General features: G+C 36.1%; 1 protein-coding gene across 2 annotated transcripts in view; it reads right to left on the bottom strand.

The window, feature by feature from the left end:
• The window catches only part of spon1a (spondin 1a), a 65,948-nt gene that overhangs the window by 17,733 nt on the left and 29,616 nt on the right, over positions 1-18,599 (bottom strand). For both annotated transcript variants that reach the window (XM_024296108.2, XM_024296107.2), the window contains exon 7: positions 3,011-3,075. In XM_024296108.2, coding sequence (XP_024151876.1) covers positions 3,011-3,075 — 65 coding nt within the window. The remainder of the gene's footprint in view (positions 1-3,010; positions 3,076-18,599) is intronic.

Genomic DNA, 18,599 nt, shown 5'->3' on the forward strand with positions numbered 1-18,599 from the left:
TGTGCTGAGTCTGTCAAGTTCAGGATCAAGAATATTTTTTTTTAACTCTATCACTATGGTTTTTTATTTAATTTGCTCAACTCTACATTCACTTTTGCTCTGTTGTTGCGTTTTAATTTTGTCTGACATTAAAATTGATTTAATTGATCCATCTGTCATCCTAACTGTTGGGGTATTTTTGAGCATTTTAACTTTTGAATGATTTGTAATTATCTGTCATTGCAGAAGTGCAGGCTTCTACTCTCAAACTGACGTCGGAACAGCAAAAGTTTGCACCTGCTGTCAGTTATCATTTTTAACAACTATTTAATGACTTTAAAGTGTGTGGAAAATTGTTGCAAAGTTTCTTCCACCCACTTAGTTCTATCAAGTTCAGTAAACATCAGCAACGCTGCTCAACAATAGAACAGGAAACTGGTGCGCTATAACTGGTTTTGCAACACTTTGAGGTCTATCTATGTTCCAGCTGTGAACCAATTTAAATATTTACAGATTGGAACTTTCTGGTTTTCTTCTCCAGAATGTACAAAATCAACCAGCGATGTATGAGGTCTGATTTGTCAGAATTGTAACTATGAAATCTGACATGAAAGGCCTCTGAAAGTTTGCTGGCATTCTATTTAAATAGAAATAGAATATTGAGACAGTTATTACTGTCATTCTATTTGTCAGAATAACATTTTTACTCTGATACATTTTTCTTAACATTTTCTTGCTAATCCAATTTTTTCATATTTTTTTCTTTATCACAAGTTATTCAAGTTACTAACCAAATGCCTCAGTGAAAGCATGTGGTGCCCGCTGGCCCCCCACCTCAAAGGTTTGGATTGACAGATTCTCCCGAGGACTTTGAACAAACTCACTCATGATTGGCGACTGTAGTTGCCCTAAAAATGTGACTCAGACCGACTCAGACCAGTCACTGTCGTCTAGCTCCAAATTACAGTGCTTGTAATGTGGAAAAATGGCGACAGATTAGCCTTCATTAGGGGGTAAGGTATTTTCTATGGGTGACATCCCACCCTGCTTCGTCCAGTGATAAAAAAATATATTCGTCTGTAGATGGATATATCGGAATAGAGCCGAACAGCTGAACAGATTGCAATTTCTACACAGTTTGAATAAATGCAGTTTTAAGGTTACATTTTTGTCATACATCATGACAAAAACAGGATTTTCATTGGAGTGAGTATTTAAGCCTAGTTTTGTTCTACGTATTTTTTTTCTTAGTTTTTGACATAGTTTTTACCTCCCCTCCTCCCTTCTTTTGGCTTTCTTAAGTAATAAAAACCCTTAAATTCAATGTACTGGTGCATCTTAAATAATTGTCCTCTATAGCCCAAAACAGCCCATAACTTTAGATGTAAAATCAGGCATTCCATCCCCCCAACTGAGTCTACTGGTAGAGTGACAACTGCTTTTATAACTGGCTTTAGAGTGAACAGATAAACATGTTGACATCAATTAGATGACCATAATTAATCTTATGAGTTTTTTCTAAGATGTTACCCAAAAAAAGGAAAGCTAATATATTCAAAGAAACTTTTACATGATCATTGCATGAAATTGTGTTACCAAAATACCCTGATGTATAGCTTCAGTTGCTTTTTTATTTTATTTTAAAGATTTTAATCTCAGGACTCTCCCGGAGCTCCTGCGGTTGAGGGAACATCACAGCTTTCGTCTTCATCCACTGAAGTTTCTCTATACTGGCTGAGTCAAAAAGGTTCTTGTTTTTCTTATGAATAAGAAATTAAATGGCTTTCATGAACTTGGGAATAAACGAACATGTTGGCTGTTAGCTGAAGAAGCTGGCAGTTTCGGGGCATACACCGAGTTTTCACTGATCAGGAGACTGGAGAATGATAACCTACGCTTCAAAAGCTTTGTTGAGACTTTGGCGCAGAAAACCACAATATGAAACAGATTTGTTTCCCTGTGAACCTCATAGCCTTCTGGCTATTTTCTGATTTATTAAAAGAAATAGGCAGACACTTGATAATGGCTTTAGATTGTCCGTCACAAAAACTCCATTTCAGAGCATTTTTTAGAGATGGCTTCAATCACACAGAAATAAAAATGACAGTTCATTTCTAAGCATGACAAGCACTCATCAAAAATCTGAATTTACAACTTGATTTTACTGACAATCAAGATTTACAGTAAAAACTGTTAATTGCTTGAAAATAATTTAAAGATATAAATCTTTATTTGACGCACATTATGTAGTTGTGTGTAAAAACTATAAAAATAACACGAATAAGGGAAATAAGTATGTTAAATGGTCTATATCAAGCTATTCTTAAGCCTTTCAGAAATAACACCTTTAGCACACTATAGAATTTTTTTTAAAAATTATTATTAAATACGAGTTATTTTCACAAGCTTTTTTCCTACCAGGAAATAAGATCTCTGAGGCTCCGCCTTTCAGTCCTTGTGGGTGGCGCCCACTTCGGGACGTCAGCAGTGTGTCTGCGTTCCGCCCGCGAAAACAAAACAAAATCCGAACTTTTGCAAAGAAGTGTTTGTAATTTACAGGTAACTCAGCAGCGAAAGCGAGGTTGGTTGCTGATTGTGAGAACCTACTTGTTTAAGTGGATTAGAAGGGGCTGGTGCTCAGAGAGCAGGGTTTTATGTGAATGCTCAGAGATGTGCAAATGGAGCAAAATACTGTTTTGGTGTTGTTTTTCATAAGAAATAAAATTAAAATACAATCATACATCATAATAAAAAGGTTTTGGTTTGTAATTTTTTATCATATTACCTTGTATGTTTTGACTCTTTTTTGTAGATAAATCAGTGAGACTTTAGTTTTCTGGTTTTGTTTCTGAATAGTTATTGCTAGTTTTACTCATTACATTCGTTTTGTCCAACACTGGTCCCTCCCTACCTCCCCTCCTCCCTTTATATTGAATAAAAAACCTTAAACTTCATGCAATGTGTTTTCTTTTGTTAGCCCTAGACTTTTGAGGAAGGAACAGTGATATTTAAGAGAATTAGTTTTACTTACACATTCAGTGGCTGCCAGGCTGGCCACTGAGCTTTCATTTTGATGACTGTCAGGACTTCATCCCCCTTTAATGAGAAAGCAAAAGAAAAGAGAATTACAATTTTACCCAAATAAAAAAAATAAACTTTTTCCTACATGGATATATATATCAAAATAACAGTTTTCAAAAAGCGATATAAGGGGTTGGTGACTTTTTTTAAGGTTAATTCTCTATTCATAATTATTGCAGTCGATTTAGTTTTTGTTTTCAAAGTGATCTAAAGAAAAAAATTGAACAAAACAAAAGTTCAAATCAACTATATTGTAATTATCTCTTAATGTAATCATAGAACTGAGAGGTTGTATCAAAAACGTGTGAAAATTTGAGAAAACACCATGAAGCAAAAAGATTTGCTGGAAACATATAAGACGTAAATACTACAGACCATGGAAAAGTCATTTTAAGAGAACACAAGAACACTGAGATGACATTCTCTCTCTCTTCAGCAACTTTAACTTTGGATTATTTTAGAGCTCATAATCCTCACTAACATTCTATGATTATTAACAGTGTACATTTCATTTGCAGATCAAGACAGAAGAAATGTAGTTGTTTATTTGTAATATATATATATATATTCAGCATCAGGGGTAAAAATGGTTGAGAAGATGCTTTAAGCTAATTACCTTACCTTAGAAGTAATTTAGTGTTTTGTGTTGTTTTTCTATTTCAGTTTGCCGCTGACAGCCATAAACAACATAATTGGCTTCATTGCTTTTCACATCCTACAAACATTACTGACAGCTGGAAGTAATTGGTTGCATTTTGTTTCCATGTTCAGTTTTCCCTTATAGAGAAATGTGTTTTGATAAAAATAGAAAGAAAGCTGACACTGTCTTGAATAAATGAAAAAAAAATCCTATTAAAAGAAACACAACAGCAGACAGCTTTGACGGAATTATTTTTTTCATGCAACTGTCACAAAATTTCTCATAAGAGCAATAACATTTGTGCAAAAAGTCTAATGTATTTTTTTTCTCAAAACCCTTATTTAGTAGTTGTTAACCTGAAGCAACCTCATTTACTTTACTTGATTGTAATTCTTATCAAAATGGGAAGATTGGGGAAAAAAAAAAAAAAAAAAAAAAAAAAAAAACTTCCTTCATGCATCCTGATATTAACTACTTCAGACAATGGACTGGAAATGTATTATTCTAATCTAATCGGAATCTTGATCTTTGCATGAAACTGGATAACCTTTTTTACTATTGAGTAATAACTGCTTTTTTCCAGACAGAATTAGTTAATTTCAGTTTTTTAATCATATCACACTCTAAGACTCTCTACCTTGTGCTTCTATTTCCATTGCAGCAATGTTTACAATCAACTAAAAATGTCCACATAGTACATCTTAAGCAAGCCAGATTATATTTTTGAGTTTTTTTCTCAAAAGATTATTATCTTGCCAAAGTTTTCCTTTCTTAGAGTCAATATATTAATCTTTTTTGTATCTCAATTTTGATCAAATCTCATTTCAGTTAACAGTCGGGAAAGTGCAGTTTGGAAGCAGCAGTCTAACAACTAACCTGCACCAGCAAACATAGCTGCTAAGACCTTTGGGCAAACATTTATCTGAAGACCTGCAGTCTCAAGACCAAGACAGCGTAAGCAGATAGAGCTGTCAAGATGAAATTGCTGACATTTGTTCTCACAACATCTTTTTTTTTTTTTTTTTAGGAACACATTCACAAATATTCAGCCAGAATTGAAGCTCTCACATGGAGATGTCTTGTACACAGCATCAATTTCGATTTCATAAGTTAGTCATGTCTGGGGGATTTGAATCTGCATCTTTCTACATTCATAAGTTATTTGAGCAAGTTTTGAGTTTCACAAAGTTACATTAAATTATGCAAATCAGGAGCATTACAGAAGCAAATGGCCTCGTTCATCAGAAAATGCACAGCCTGAGACTTTGAGCAAGAATCTTTATCCTCAAATTCATCAGCCCTGAAACTTCAAAGACACTTTTTTACACCAACATAAATTCCTCAGGGCTTTATGCATCACCATTTTTACTATATAGTAAAAGTCAATTCTGATATTTTTTCACACAGATTATGTAATTATTACATAAATCTACTAAGATCTCCTTTGCAGTTCATGATACTAGAGATATCTTATGGGCTCCTACAGGTTTAAAGTTTCATGTATCTTCTTTCAAAATAAATCTAACAAGATATCTCGATCTCTAATTGGGCTAATAACATGCAATATTATAACAGCTAATTGAAGTCAGTCTAACTTAATTTAAATTATATAATGGAGCATTAATGGATATGCAGAAATTATATTCTAAATCAGCCTTTGTTAGACATTCACTCTGACTGAGAACACTCTGCTCTTTTAATGCATTATGTGAAAGATACAGTATTTTTCCAATTATCAATTTTTTTCTTTGTAAGATCAAGGTTTTAAAGATTTCTCCAGCACAGACTCCTTCCTTTAAAAGGTTGTTTTTTTTTAGTTTTTTTTTTAGCAGCTCTGATGTTCTGAATCCACAAATCCCCACACCACCACAAACTTTTCAAAGTTTTAGAACTTCTCACTTTAAACAGCAAAAGCCTTCAGTTTTCTCTGTGAGAACACTTCACTTTGTCCACATTGTAAGCAGGCTCATTGTTTGTCAGCCCAGTCTGTGGTCCACCTGAACCCCCAACCTTTCCGACGCCTCCACTTTATTTCCCAGGATGGAAACACCGATGTGTTTGTAGTTATCTAGAAACTCAAAATAGTTTCCTTTCTTCTTTTAAGTTTAGCATCACACCACACCATAAAGCAGTCCAGCATTTCTCTGTACTCGCTCTCCTGCCTACTACTCCAAACTACTGAGTGTCAGTCTATTTCTGCTGCTTTCTTCCTACGGGGAGAACAGTGCTGTTGTGCTGCTGACAGGCTTCAGACACATGCGGTAGCTGTTTATGCTTACTAACTGAAAGTGTGAAGGACTCCATTTATGTTCTGGAGTTTATGACAGTAAAAAAAAATCACAAACCACTCACGGATATGAAAGGAAGTTTAATCTAAAAGGACATAAATGTCTGAAGCCGTGGGAATTTTGTTTACTCAACAATTTGTTCTGTTTTCCATTTCTTTCAGCTAGTACAGGAGGTGCCACAGCAAAGGCAAAGGTCTACTGAAGATGTTCTTTCAGATGCAACTAGATTCTGACCGGATCCGATCCCTAATCTCAGCCTACCTGGGGCTATCTTATAATTAAGGTAAACAAACAATTGTTGCTGCTTTAACTTTATTTCCAATTACATAAAACCTATTATTCTTTCTTTTCTTGTCTTCTTTTTTTGGTTTTTCTGTGGTTCTAGGACGAGGGTGGGCAAACTTTTTTACTCGTAGGTCACAAAGGGTTCTAAAATTTTATAGAAGGGCAGAATCCGGAGCAGATGCATGGATTGTCTTGGTAATCTACCTCATATGTGAAAACAATAACATGGAATCTGGATGAAACTATTTTTCATTTTGTTTGAGAATTAATATGTTTATACTTTAAAACAGAACATTTTACTGCTTTTATTTCAAAACGGTGGCATTTTCTCTTTTTTTAGTGAGGGGGTTAAAGTCATTCAGGGAAAAACGCAAACTTAGAGAAATGCTGCAACCAAGTACTGTTGGAATGATTGGGAAAAAAATACTGTCTGACTTGGAAAACACATGTTGGCATCAGAAAAATAAATCTTCCAACAGCATATGAACGCAGAAAAAAAAATTCTTTACCTAAATAAAAGTCAAAGTCAACACCAGAATTACACAGAAATTAAAACATAAGGATTATCAATGTTATTTATTCCAGTTTGGTGGAATACGATCAAATAAACAAGAAATTTTCAAATAGCTATGGACAACTTTGGGCACAAACTATTAGTATTTGTTCTACAAAAAAACATTTATCCAACTTTCATTTGCATGATTTTTTTTTCTTTTTTTCATGGATCTGTTAAATACCAGTGAGCTGGAAGTGAATGTGTTGTCAAACTCCACCAAAGCCACATGGGCAAGTCGCTCCTGCTGGGGTGGAATTGACCTGTCGCACTCCTTCACACAGAGGATATTAGCCATGAAATTGGCTCACAGCATACTGAGGGTAAAGTCTTTAAATGCTGCCTCAGCGGGGTAATAGCCAAGTAGTACATGATTCTCCCAATGGCTCTGAAAACCTTAGCAACCCTCACTTCTTTTCCCTTTCTTTCCATTACCAGGACAACTGTGCTCTGTAGTTATATCACAGGCCCATCGGGAATCCATCTGCTCCTCAGAGAGCACTTTAATTCAACGTGAGAAATTGGCGTGTCTTGATGGAGGATTTATTAAAGGATACAGTTGAGAGCCATCACCTTTTTACTTTTTGAACCATCTATCTTTAAATGTCTGATTGGGCCGTGCAGGATTTTTCCAATTTAATTTGTGGAACCTCATGGAGAACATAAAAAAAAAAAAAGAAAAAAAAAAAAGAAAATTTTTTCCTCCTGGTAAATGTTGTACACCTACATTTAAAAACATGTCTTCTTATACTGAAACAGTTTGAGAAAATTATCAGCTCTCTAATGCAGAGAACAATAAAATAATGTTTTGTTTGTTTTTTTAAAGATCTCTCATAGAAACAAGACTGCAGCAAAAGATTCTAAACTATCCCAATAAACACGGTGTTACCTGTCACCACAAAGCTGCTACTAGTAGTTTCATTGTTCTATTTTTGAGTAGTTTTTATATTGAGTATTTGGTGTGTGGAGGAAGAGGGTGGGGGTGGGGGTTTCTGGATTCTGGCGTGGACAACGCAAACCAATCCTTGCTCTTGCTTCAATCAAGTGTTTCACTGACTTTTTGCTCTTCGCAATTTATACTGTACCAGTGAACATTTGACCCAAACGTGCAGTTCATTTGATAAGTGTGATGCTACCCACAGCTCAAACATGCTAAGGCTGGTTGTAGAGTTGGGGATGTTCTTGGTTCAGTGGACACTGTGATCACTAAATGTGCTGGGTAAATTCTCCTCAGCTGTGCGGTTGACACCCTATGCTGAGTGTCAGTTATTAAAATGGCTTAAAAAAACCCTGCAAGCCAACCTATAAACGTCAGTTTACATTATTGTCTACAAATCCAACCTCAGTACAAAACCTAATATTGCTTTAAGCTCTGTGAGACATCTGTTTTCTACAAGCTCACAAACCTCTAATTTTCAGGATTTGTAAAACCGTTGCTTCTCTTCATGAGTCTAATTTTTTATGTGTAATGTAAGCACTGGCCAACGGGAGGTAAGTGAGCAATCATGCTCTAGCTTGGCTTAGTTTGTTGCAGACTACCTAGGCGAAGTAGTCCTTTAGGGTCTACTTCTACCACACTACTCGGGTTGTGCCGTGCTGACTCCCAAGTAATCATATATTTGTCTTCCTTGTGAGAATTCTGCCCTGCCTTAGTCTGCAGGTGAGGCAAGACAATGATTGATGATTTTCATAGTATTCCCATCAGCCAAGTTTAATACTCAAGTCCATGATTCCTGTTTGCTTGTCTGTACTCTTGCCTCAGCACTGCCTGCCTATCAGATTCAACAGTGCTACAGTTCTCTACTTAAGGACCATGCTTTCTCCTACCAGTGTACCGTCACCTTCTATTAATACAAGACTTATTGAACAATACCCGTTCTTCACCTTTGCATGACCCAGGAGGAAAAAAAATAGTATGGAATTGTCCAACTTCTGTCCTTCAAAGAGCTACACACTGTAGAATGTGCTCCACCAATGGCTGCTGAACATGAATTCCCCTGCAACAGACTGTTCCTCCTCTTCACTCACATCTCATTTTAAGCCACCTCTCATCCTCACCTGTAGGTCAGAGTACTGAACTGCTACCTGTCTGCTCCTGCCTCTACTGTTCATTGATTTTAGCCAGCAACATTAAAATTAACTTAACTCCCTCAGCGGAGCGACACCTGGCATTGAAGAGGGAAGTAGAATAAACATCTACAGCAACCAAATTTAAGCTACAATATGCCCTCATAAAGACGTCCTGTGGACGATGATACTCAACGCAGGCCAAAAAAAAAAACATGTTGCCTGGAATAACGTTCTGCACACACATTGGACAGACACCTGACGTTGAAGGCGACGTCAAAAAGACATTAATACAAAGTAACTCCACAGTGGGCACTTTTTTTTCCCTCGTTTTGTTTTCTTGAATTGTGTTTTGTTTTCTAAAGTATAAAATTGTTTGTTAAAATATTTGCTTTATTTTAGTTGTTGTGATTTTAAAAATCTGTTTCTTTGAGTGATTTCTTGATGTTTTTGCACTTTAGGCTACTGTGGTATTACATTATAAGGAATGAATAAAAAAATAAACATTCAAATAAAATCATTAAGAACTGCTATTGCTTTATTTGCTTAGATTTGTCTCTTTTTACATGTTAGTGATTTTAGGAATTTAAATGTAACTTTTTTTAGGTGATATAAACAATACACTGATTAAACCAGATTTCTCTCAAAAAAGTCTATTAAATATTAATAGTGTATTTTTTATTTATTTTTTTTGTAACTCTAAAAGGTGCAATGTAAAGCAAAACTAAACCCCTTAAGCTCTTTGAAATGTAATCTACCATACCTCACATCTATTTGACACAGAAGCAATACATCATGACTTAACAAAATCTTTTACTTTCCCCGGACAAAAAAAAATGTTTTCTTAAAATTTCCTGAAGCGTTTAAAGAAAGGATATCACAACAGAACCATCTCACCTATTGTAGAACACCTTCCAGCCTGCAGGCTGGCATTACCAGCTTTTTCTGAGAAGAACAAAATGAGTTCTTACATCAGTTATCTAAGCATCCACCTGCTACCCAGAAAAAGCCTTTATTAGAAATGATTGTTCTGACCTCTGTTTTCTGAATGATGGCTGACTGACTCAGAATGCACAATGTCATTCAGCATATTTGAAAATTGTTTTACACAGGGGTGCTGTGCCCTTTAAAATGCTAACGGTATTTTCATATTTAATTATTATAGGGCAAGGGAGAGATTCAAATGCTTTATGTGCGGTGGTGGGGGATCTACTTCTTAAATTAATTTACTTATTTTTGGGTAAAGCACTTTGTGTTAACGGGTATGAAAAGTGCAATATAGATAAAGATTGATTTAATTTGATCTTAAAAAATATTATTTGAATCTTGAATATATTTTTAAGGTTTTGATCTGTATTTTTTAGTGTTAGTCCAGCACAGACACTGCTATGTAAACCAGCTTTTGTAGGCTGTTGTCACTCCAAGCATGATAGTTGTGAGGGGTTTGCTTATAGATTCTTGTGCTAATCTAAACTTTAACATAAAGCTGAAGTGACGGTTAATCATTGTTATAATAAAAATCCTGTGTGTATACTAATTTTGGTTGAAATGCAAAATGACATAGGCAATAATATTTTCCTCTCAATTATTACCAACAAAACTCAGTTGGAAATTGTGTCAAAACAAAGTTTTGTATTTAAAGGAAAGTACTCCCCAGCACAGCACAATTAAGTGAAATTATGAGTTGTTTTCTGCCTGTGAGCCTAAGCTGTACATGGTCTACAGCAGCCTTTTTCCCAGGGTGAGATAACAGCTCTTCTTATGTTGTAATCAAAGTTCCATGCAGGAATCTCAGATCTGTCTGTTGCAGCATGTACTCCAAACTATTAATAGACATAAAAAAATTGCTTCCAATTTCCAATTGGATGCAAGCTGGCTGTTATCAGCGCATAGCGTGAAAGGCTTACAGAGCCTTCAGGTGTTAATTAAATCTCTTCTGACATCCCCATATCCTGCCCTGCAGAACAGGCTGCAGTTCAAATACTGCGTAGGTGCAGTCACTTCAATTGCACCAATCTCACTCAAAAGAAGACAGGGGAACATTCTACAGGCAGGACAGGAAATAAGGTGACAGCAGATTCTTTCACGTTTAAAGGCAGATGAGTTTGCGAACATTGAGTACTTCTCTGGAGAGCTGTGAATTGATTTGCTGACCATGGTTGTCCTCAGTGGCAATCTCTGAGCTGTGAGGTGCAGTCTGGGAAGCCACAGTTCTGCCTGGCACACTCATTCATCAAGCAGTCTGAGCCTTTATACAGGCAACTCCAGCAGACCTGAGCCCAGGGCTAAGGGATATTATTAGAGATGAATTGAGGTAACAGCTGTTGATGACCCAGTTCAGAGTGTCTGTCATTCTCTAAGGTGTTCTTCCATTTTATTAACTTTAATTCTTACCCCCATAATTCATGCTTCTTAAGGAGGTCAATGGCAGCTGTGGTTACTTGTGCTCCACTGCAGTGTATGCGGTTTGCTTCAAAAAGGGACTGCAGCTGGTAAGAAGGTTTTCCATTTAAAAGCAGGTATACTCTGAGCCACAAATGTCCTTACCACATGTTAATGCGGTTACAGCATTGGGACGATCATGATCCCATATGAAATCTATGCTTAAAGCATTAAGTCTTGTACAGCAGAGCAGCAAAAGACATATAGAACATGACCTCCAATGGGAACATTTCAACACAGAGAAACTTCACAAACACGATATGTGATTTGACTTTCCCTTACCTTTTCTTCTTATGTTATTTTAAAATAATGATGTCCTTACCGGTGACTTCTTTGACCCATTTTCATGCGTTTGGCTTTGCTTTCCAATATGTTTTTCTGCTTATGGACATACAAAATGTGGGACAATATATCATTTTTCAAACACTGTATTTGTATTTTAATGTAGACAGATTTTCAAAGACATCTTTTGTTTTCTGACTGGTTCTTCTTGGTCATATTCTCAGATTTTATGATTTTTTTTAATGCCAAAAGACATGCAGCAAGCACTGATGACAGTGAAAAAGACACATTGCTGCTCTTGCTAACAGCTGTTGCAGTTAATATTTACAAAACCCCACAGCTGCTTAGATGTTATTAAAGCAATCCCTGCAAAGATGCAACAATAAAAAAGGAGAAACAAAAAGATGCAGTTAGGCACTAGGAGATTTTGTAAACATCTCAATCTTTGTCTTTTCTTTGATAACACGCCTTAAAAAAATGCTGGATTTCAACCCTCTAGTCTCTCCTTCATTGTTTTATTAGATTTTTTCCCCCAATATTCCTAAAGCAATGGTGACATTGTTTTCTGTATATTGGCATATGACAAGTGAAGACTTTACTGCAGCTTTTGATCAATCTGTTCCTCTGGGACATTTACAAAAATAACTTGGACTGAACGGTAGACGAACAAGAGCCAATAAACATCTTGTGGTCTTCCTTGTTTTTCTAAAAGAGCAACTTTTGTACGATCATAAAACAAAATGAAATAGATACAATCTCTCTTTTCTTTGTACCTTTTAACGTGTGTTGTCTAGTGTAATATTTTTTTTCTGTTCCATCATTGCTTGTTAATCTTTCCATTGATTACATTAAAACTTCTTATTGCATAACTTACCCGTTAACAGTTTACGTGGTACAGTATATTTGCACAGTTTCCTTTATTGTGTATGGATTCTACCTATTTAGTTGTTATTTCTACTTATGTTATTTATTTGTTTATTTTTTATTTTTTATTATTGTACAGATTTAACTTGTGGGACATTGTCAGACAAATGGAAAAAAAAACAAATATGAAAGAAAAAAGAAAATTGTATTTTTTTTTTTGTTTTGTTTTGTTTTTTCCCCCTTATTCCTCTTCCTCTAAGCCTTCATCTTGGTCTTTGTTCCTAATACACACTAGGAAAGACAAAAAAAAAATAATAAATAAAACTCTGAAAACTGTATGGATCCATTTATAACTGCATGTGGCAAAATATATTATTTCAAAAGTGAAAGATGGTGCTTCTTTGTCCTCAGTGAATCTATGGTTAAGATAAGCATGGAGTACTCCATCTGCAAACAAATCTCCATAGCAGACAGCCACTAAGCCAGCCTAAGCTTTTCACCAGCTCTCAGCTGGCCTGGACTCAGCAGTCAGTCTTTAGTATTATCCAGGAGCATAACTGCTGTTTGAGAAACCCAACAGAAACCAGTTCTGCTCCCAAAGACATTTTTTAACTTACAACCTGGCTCTTCAGGCCACAGTGCACTGTAAAGATAAGGACATTCAGGATAAGATTTTTTGCCCGGCATCTACCTCATTTCTTTCTTGAGTTAGGGTTTTTATTAGTATTTCAATGCTTGGTCTCCATGGTTGTCAATCAGTTTATGTCTCCTTCAACTCTTTGACCTCTAAATGGAAAAAAAGCAGACTTGAGGTCCCAAACGAACAAAATGATATGGAGATTGCAGTGCATAGTGGGCCTGAAAGGCATGGTTTCATTTACATAGGGGCAACAGAGCAGGCACCACTATTACTGACAACAGATTTATCAAGGCCACCTCATGAATAAAAGATCAAAACATTTATTATAAAGTTTATTGTATTTATCTACCCTTGATCTACTGGAAGTCTAAAGAAAATACGTTTTTTATTGAATTGTCTAAAAGTTCAGAACAATCAACCTCTTGAAAAAATGTATATTTTGCACTGCTGTAACACAATGAATCATCTCAAATGATCTTTGAAAAAACTATTGAGGAAGGTATAGAGTGCTTAATGCCAAAGGTTCATTATATTGGTGAGAAGTCATTTACTTGTTAGGCTAGAAACACAAGTGATTTGTTGAAGCAAATGGAATGCATTTGGCTTTGATCGTGTGTGAGATGTCTCTGAATGACATTGTCTTCTGTCTGTACATTTGTGGATGGGTTGAATCGATTCATGTTGGACACGTTTATTTGTCAAATTAAAGACCATTTTATGTTCCTGTTCGGAGATTCTTACCATAAAACTGTAATGCACAAAGTAAGAATAATGTAAATAATTCTAACTTTTGTCTATAAACATGAACGTGTAATTGGGAATGTCCAAACCTTTTGCAATTATTTCCGGATTTGGTAAAGGGAAAATGTGTGAGAGACAACCATGCAGCTTTTATTCTTTGAACCATTTTTTAAGAAAATTAAATGCAAATAAACTGTAATAATTTTTTGTATTATCATTATCCAGTTTGATCCTTTTCTTGTCTTTACATTGAACAGAAATCTGTCTACAAACATTTTTTACCCAAATTACTGTAAATTTCTCATTTGAGGAGCATAAATAAAATAAAGAAAAAATCTGGAAAAAAGACATGTCAACATTAAATCATGTGAAATGTTGATTATGATTCCAAGATAATTCCAAAATTCTAAATATAAATCATGTGAACAACATAAACATGTTATTCTGATGTACAAACCCCTGTGGTTTTGATCAGAAAGATAAATAAATTAGATCCACTCATTTGGCCCTTGAGCCTCTACACTCACGTTCATATCATTGTGCCCGTGCTTTTGCTGCAAAGTAAAGAAAAAAAACATTCAAATCCCATTCTTGTTTCCCTTCATCTCTCAATATCAAATAAAATGTCCAAAGTTCTCTGAAAGTTACAAAGCAGGGTCCATCCTGTCGATGTGCCTTTTTTATTATTTACAGTTGACATGTTCGAAATGAGATGGGAAGTATCACAGAAGGGTACCGGGACAGTGTTGCCACAGGTTTATGACAGCTAGAAAGGGAATTCAGCCAACCACAGTTAAAAGGGTAAGAAAGTGCTGGTGGCCACATAGTATTAATTTAATGACAGGAACCTGCGGGATAGGAACATGGGCCACATTTGGCCCACGGGCCAGACTTTAGACATAATTAAAATACACCATATTACCAAAAGGTTCAACCATTCAAAGGATCAGTCCTAATCACTTGCCCTGGCCACAGGTGTATAAAATCTTGCACTCAGGCAAGCAGACTGCTATTACAAACATTTGTGAGAGAATGTTCCGCTCTTAGGAGTTCTGTGAATTCCAGTGTGGACATGTCATAGAATGTTACCTGTGCAACAAGTCATGAAATGTCCTCACTCCTAAATAGGGATGTAACGATTCAATTCACAGTTTTAAAGTCGCAATTTCAATTTTTTTTTTCAGCACACTGAATTAAAAGTATTATAAGGCTAAATATGTTTTGTTTTTGCCCCTTACATAAAACTGTCTGTTTTCCTACTAACAGAAAGGGTTCAATGCAAACAAACAATTATACATAATATTGAAATGATCACAAATCCTTTCATACTCAGTTCATGTTGTGGTCCATGTGACGGACCGCTCTGCACCTGCACCCACTCAGCGCAATCCCCCCAGCCGCTGAGCGCGCACTAAATGTTCAACCCCGTTCAACATTTTTACGCATAAATGCAGCAACGCAGTAATGTGATCACAAAACAGAAATGAATCACTGTGGTTTGTGCCCGGTTGGATTAATATGACACCCAGACAGACATTAAAGGAACAGAGTTGTGAAAACAAAAAAGCCTGGAGTAAGATTTGGGGGATTCGCACCTTTTTGACTTTTTGCTCCAAGGTTCTGGGGAGGAGCGCTAATGAACAGTAAAATCAAATAGAAGAGAGTCTCCTCCCTGCTCTGGTGTGGTACCACCTGCTGAGCGCATGTTTATAAACTCGCGTAGAGCGTGTTCTTGAATGCATCGCACGTGGCCGGTGTGTAATCACCTTGATCCGAGTTGAACATTCAGCGCATGCTCAATGTGTGCCCCATTTGTGCGTAGAGCTCACGACCCAACTTAAAAACTTGAGTAATAACGCCCGCTCCGTGCGCGCAGGCCAGGAATTCTGGTGTGTGTGCGTTTGGATTAACTTTTCATTGAAAGAGTCCACTTGATTGCTCGGTCAGTGTGTTAGCACGACACATACGGGCACGCCTGCATGGAAAGCTGTCAAATCAGTTTTTTTAATTTTCTGCATCGATGAGTATGGTGACGAGTTCGAATCGAAGAATTGGTGCATCCTTACTCCTAAATCTTCCACAGTCAACTTTCAGCTCTATCATAATAAAATGGAAGAGTTTGGGAAGTTGTGGTAGTCCACATAAACTGACGGAGAGGGCAAAGAGGTTGCCGATTTATAACTTGCAACTTATAATCTGTAAATTATAGCATTTTCTGATCTAAAGAACAGGGATTCAGTTAAGAAAATATTTTTAAATTTTAAATGAAGTACTCATTTAAGAAATAAATAAAAAAAATATCAACATAGGGTTACTGCCACACCAACAGTCCTCCCTACAACTCAAGAGGCACATTTCTGATGAATTATCGCAGCTCTGCAGAAAATTTGGCTGAATCCAAATTCTTCTCCTACCTCTGTGGCTTCTCCCTTCTCCCAAATTATAGGGACATTTGAAGTGATAGGGTTGTCTGAAATCATTTTTTTGATGGGGCTAACCCACGGGGGTGTTCCATGAAGCACTTTTCTTCACATGGGTGTGCTCTGATGCACAAAAATTTACATTTAAATGTAAGTAATTAATTTTTGCGTTTGCACGATTTTATTTTAAGTTATAAATTATATATATATAAATATTCATAAGCGCTAGGAGCACCGTGCTAATGTAGCTGACTGGTGACTATTGGTGACTATTTTTCCATAACTCTCTGTTTGGAGGGCTAAATTTAGGGGAAGGCAGAAGCCATTGGGGTAGGGGAAGAATTTCGATTTGGACTTTGTCTTAAAAAAACAGCACAAGCTTTTGGATTTTGGCAAAAAACAAAAATCCTAATTAGAAGATCAATGGGAACAGTTTTACCATAGATAAAATAGTTGGAATGAGGCTTTAAAGGACAACACTCGGCTGACACTAAACAAAACGTTTACATCCTTTTTACTGAAGAAACTCAAGCAGGTTCAAATTAAATTTAACAAAATATTCTTTGAAGTTGCAGATATTTTTGTAAGGAATGCAAAGCTATTTAAAGCAAAAAACAGGACAAACTTTAACTATTTCAATAATTGCTAACAGATATGTTTGCATTTATCGATTGTGTTTTTTATTTCAACTTTAGCTCCCAAAGGCTGCACCCAATGCAAAAGGAAGGAGACAGAGAACTAATAAGTGTCAGAGCCACGACGAAGGATGGAACAACAAAGACCCATCAGTGCATCAGCAAGATGGCTAGTGGCGATGGAGTGTTTAATGAATACCTCCAGCAGAAGATATGAGAGGAGGGAAAGAGAAACATAGATGAACCATCATGGGAATATAAGCTGCTATACGGTATGTTCCCAAGACAGATACAAGAAGTGGCTGAAATCCTAAATTCTTCCTACCTGGCTGGTATACACCCCACCAGGCAGGACTCTAGGTACAGGCAGTGAAAAAAACTCCCAGAGTTGTTTTGTACAAACCTGTTGGGGTGTGAGTTATGGTGCCAAATCCAAGCCAATAGTTTTGAAAATCAAAATATAACTTGAAACTGACAGCTGAAAAAACAGGTGTTGAATGAAAAACATAAAATTAAAACAAATAAAGTGAATGATGATTTTAGGAAGTTGAAAATACCATTGATTTTTTTTTTTTTTTAAGTTTCATATTTTCCATTTTCAAGTTTCAAAACTCAAATTTTCCCTTCCATGAAGGCAGAGAAGGACCAATCAGAATGATGAGGGTGGGAGCTCCACCCCCAAGCACCAGAAAGGAGTTAAAAGTTGAAATGATATAATCTTCAGAAATCTTTGACAAGAATTGTTTAGAATTCAATGGTCAAAAAAAAGGTGTGGACAATATGACACTAAGATCCTGTGAGACTCTCAAATGTAAACTGACAAGAGGATGATGACACGTAAACTGAACTGTGGAGATGTGAGAAGAGGAGTCTCAATAATAGAAGCACTAAATAAGGAGCTGAAATGGTGTGTAGTGGAGATGGTAAAAATGGTTCCTGTGATGAGAGATCACTGAACAGGTTAGACACCCTGCAGGACGCAGCATGCTACCTACAGTATCACCTCAGTCGACTGATTTAAGGAGTTTTATTTTAAATATCTAAGACAGGATATCGTCTTTTGTGAGAGTATTATCTGACTAATCTCATCTGTCCAAATACATAAATGTCATAAAAGGTTAGTGCATGTAGCATAACTCATTTGAAATACTCTGTTTGTATGAAGCACTACTTGTTCTTTAGTGGTGGGACTTATAGCCCAGGGAAACCCTATGTTACAAAATAAATGCTTATTCTAGACACATTACATGGTGCTGCAGTACAGTTATGATACAACATGTTGCTCTTTGATCACTTAATCATTTGCACTTCCAAATTTATTGCACAGACACAAAACATTAAAGTTACAACTTTTATTTTCATGGGTCAGAGTAAAGTTTCATGTTGTTTTGTGTTGAAAATTTGTGATTTTTTTGTAAAATAAAAACAAGAAGCTAGCTTAAAAGCCAAAGTATTACTTTTATTTTGAGTCATCTTATAGTTATTAAGCTAAAGCGATGTATCCGCTAACTTACCATGGATGTCAAGAGGTCAATTGGGGTTGGTTGTCTCACAGCTCTTGGGGTCACATGTCACCAACGCTTTACAATTGCTCTTTTTTTTTGCAACCAACACCTTGTATGGATTGACTGTCACATTGTATCAGAATCTCTGATTGCCAATTCTTGTTATGAGGACCTCTA

This window comes from Oryzias melastigma, linkage group LG3, assembly GCF_002922805.2.
Source record: "Oryzias melastigma strain HK-1 linkage group LG3, ASM292280v2, whole genome shotgun sequence".
NCBI classification, from domain to species: domain Eukaryota; kingdom Metazoa; phylum Chordata; class Actinopteri; order Beloniformes; family Adrianichthyidae; genus Oryzias; species Oryzias melastigma.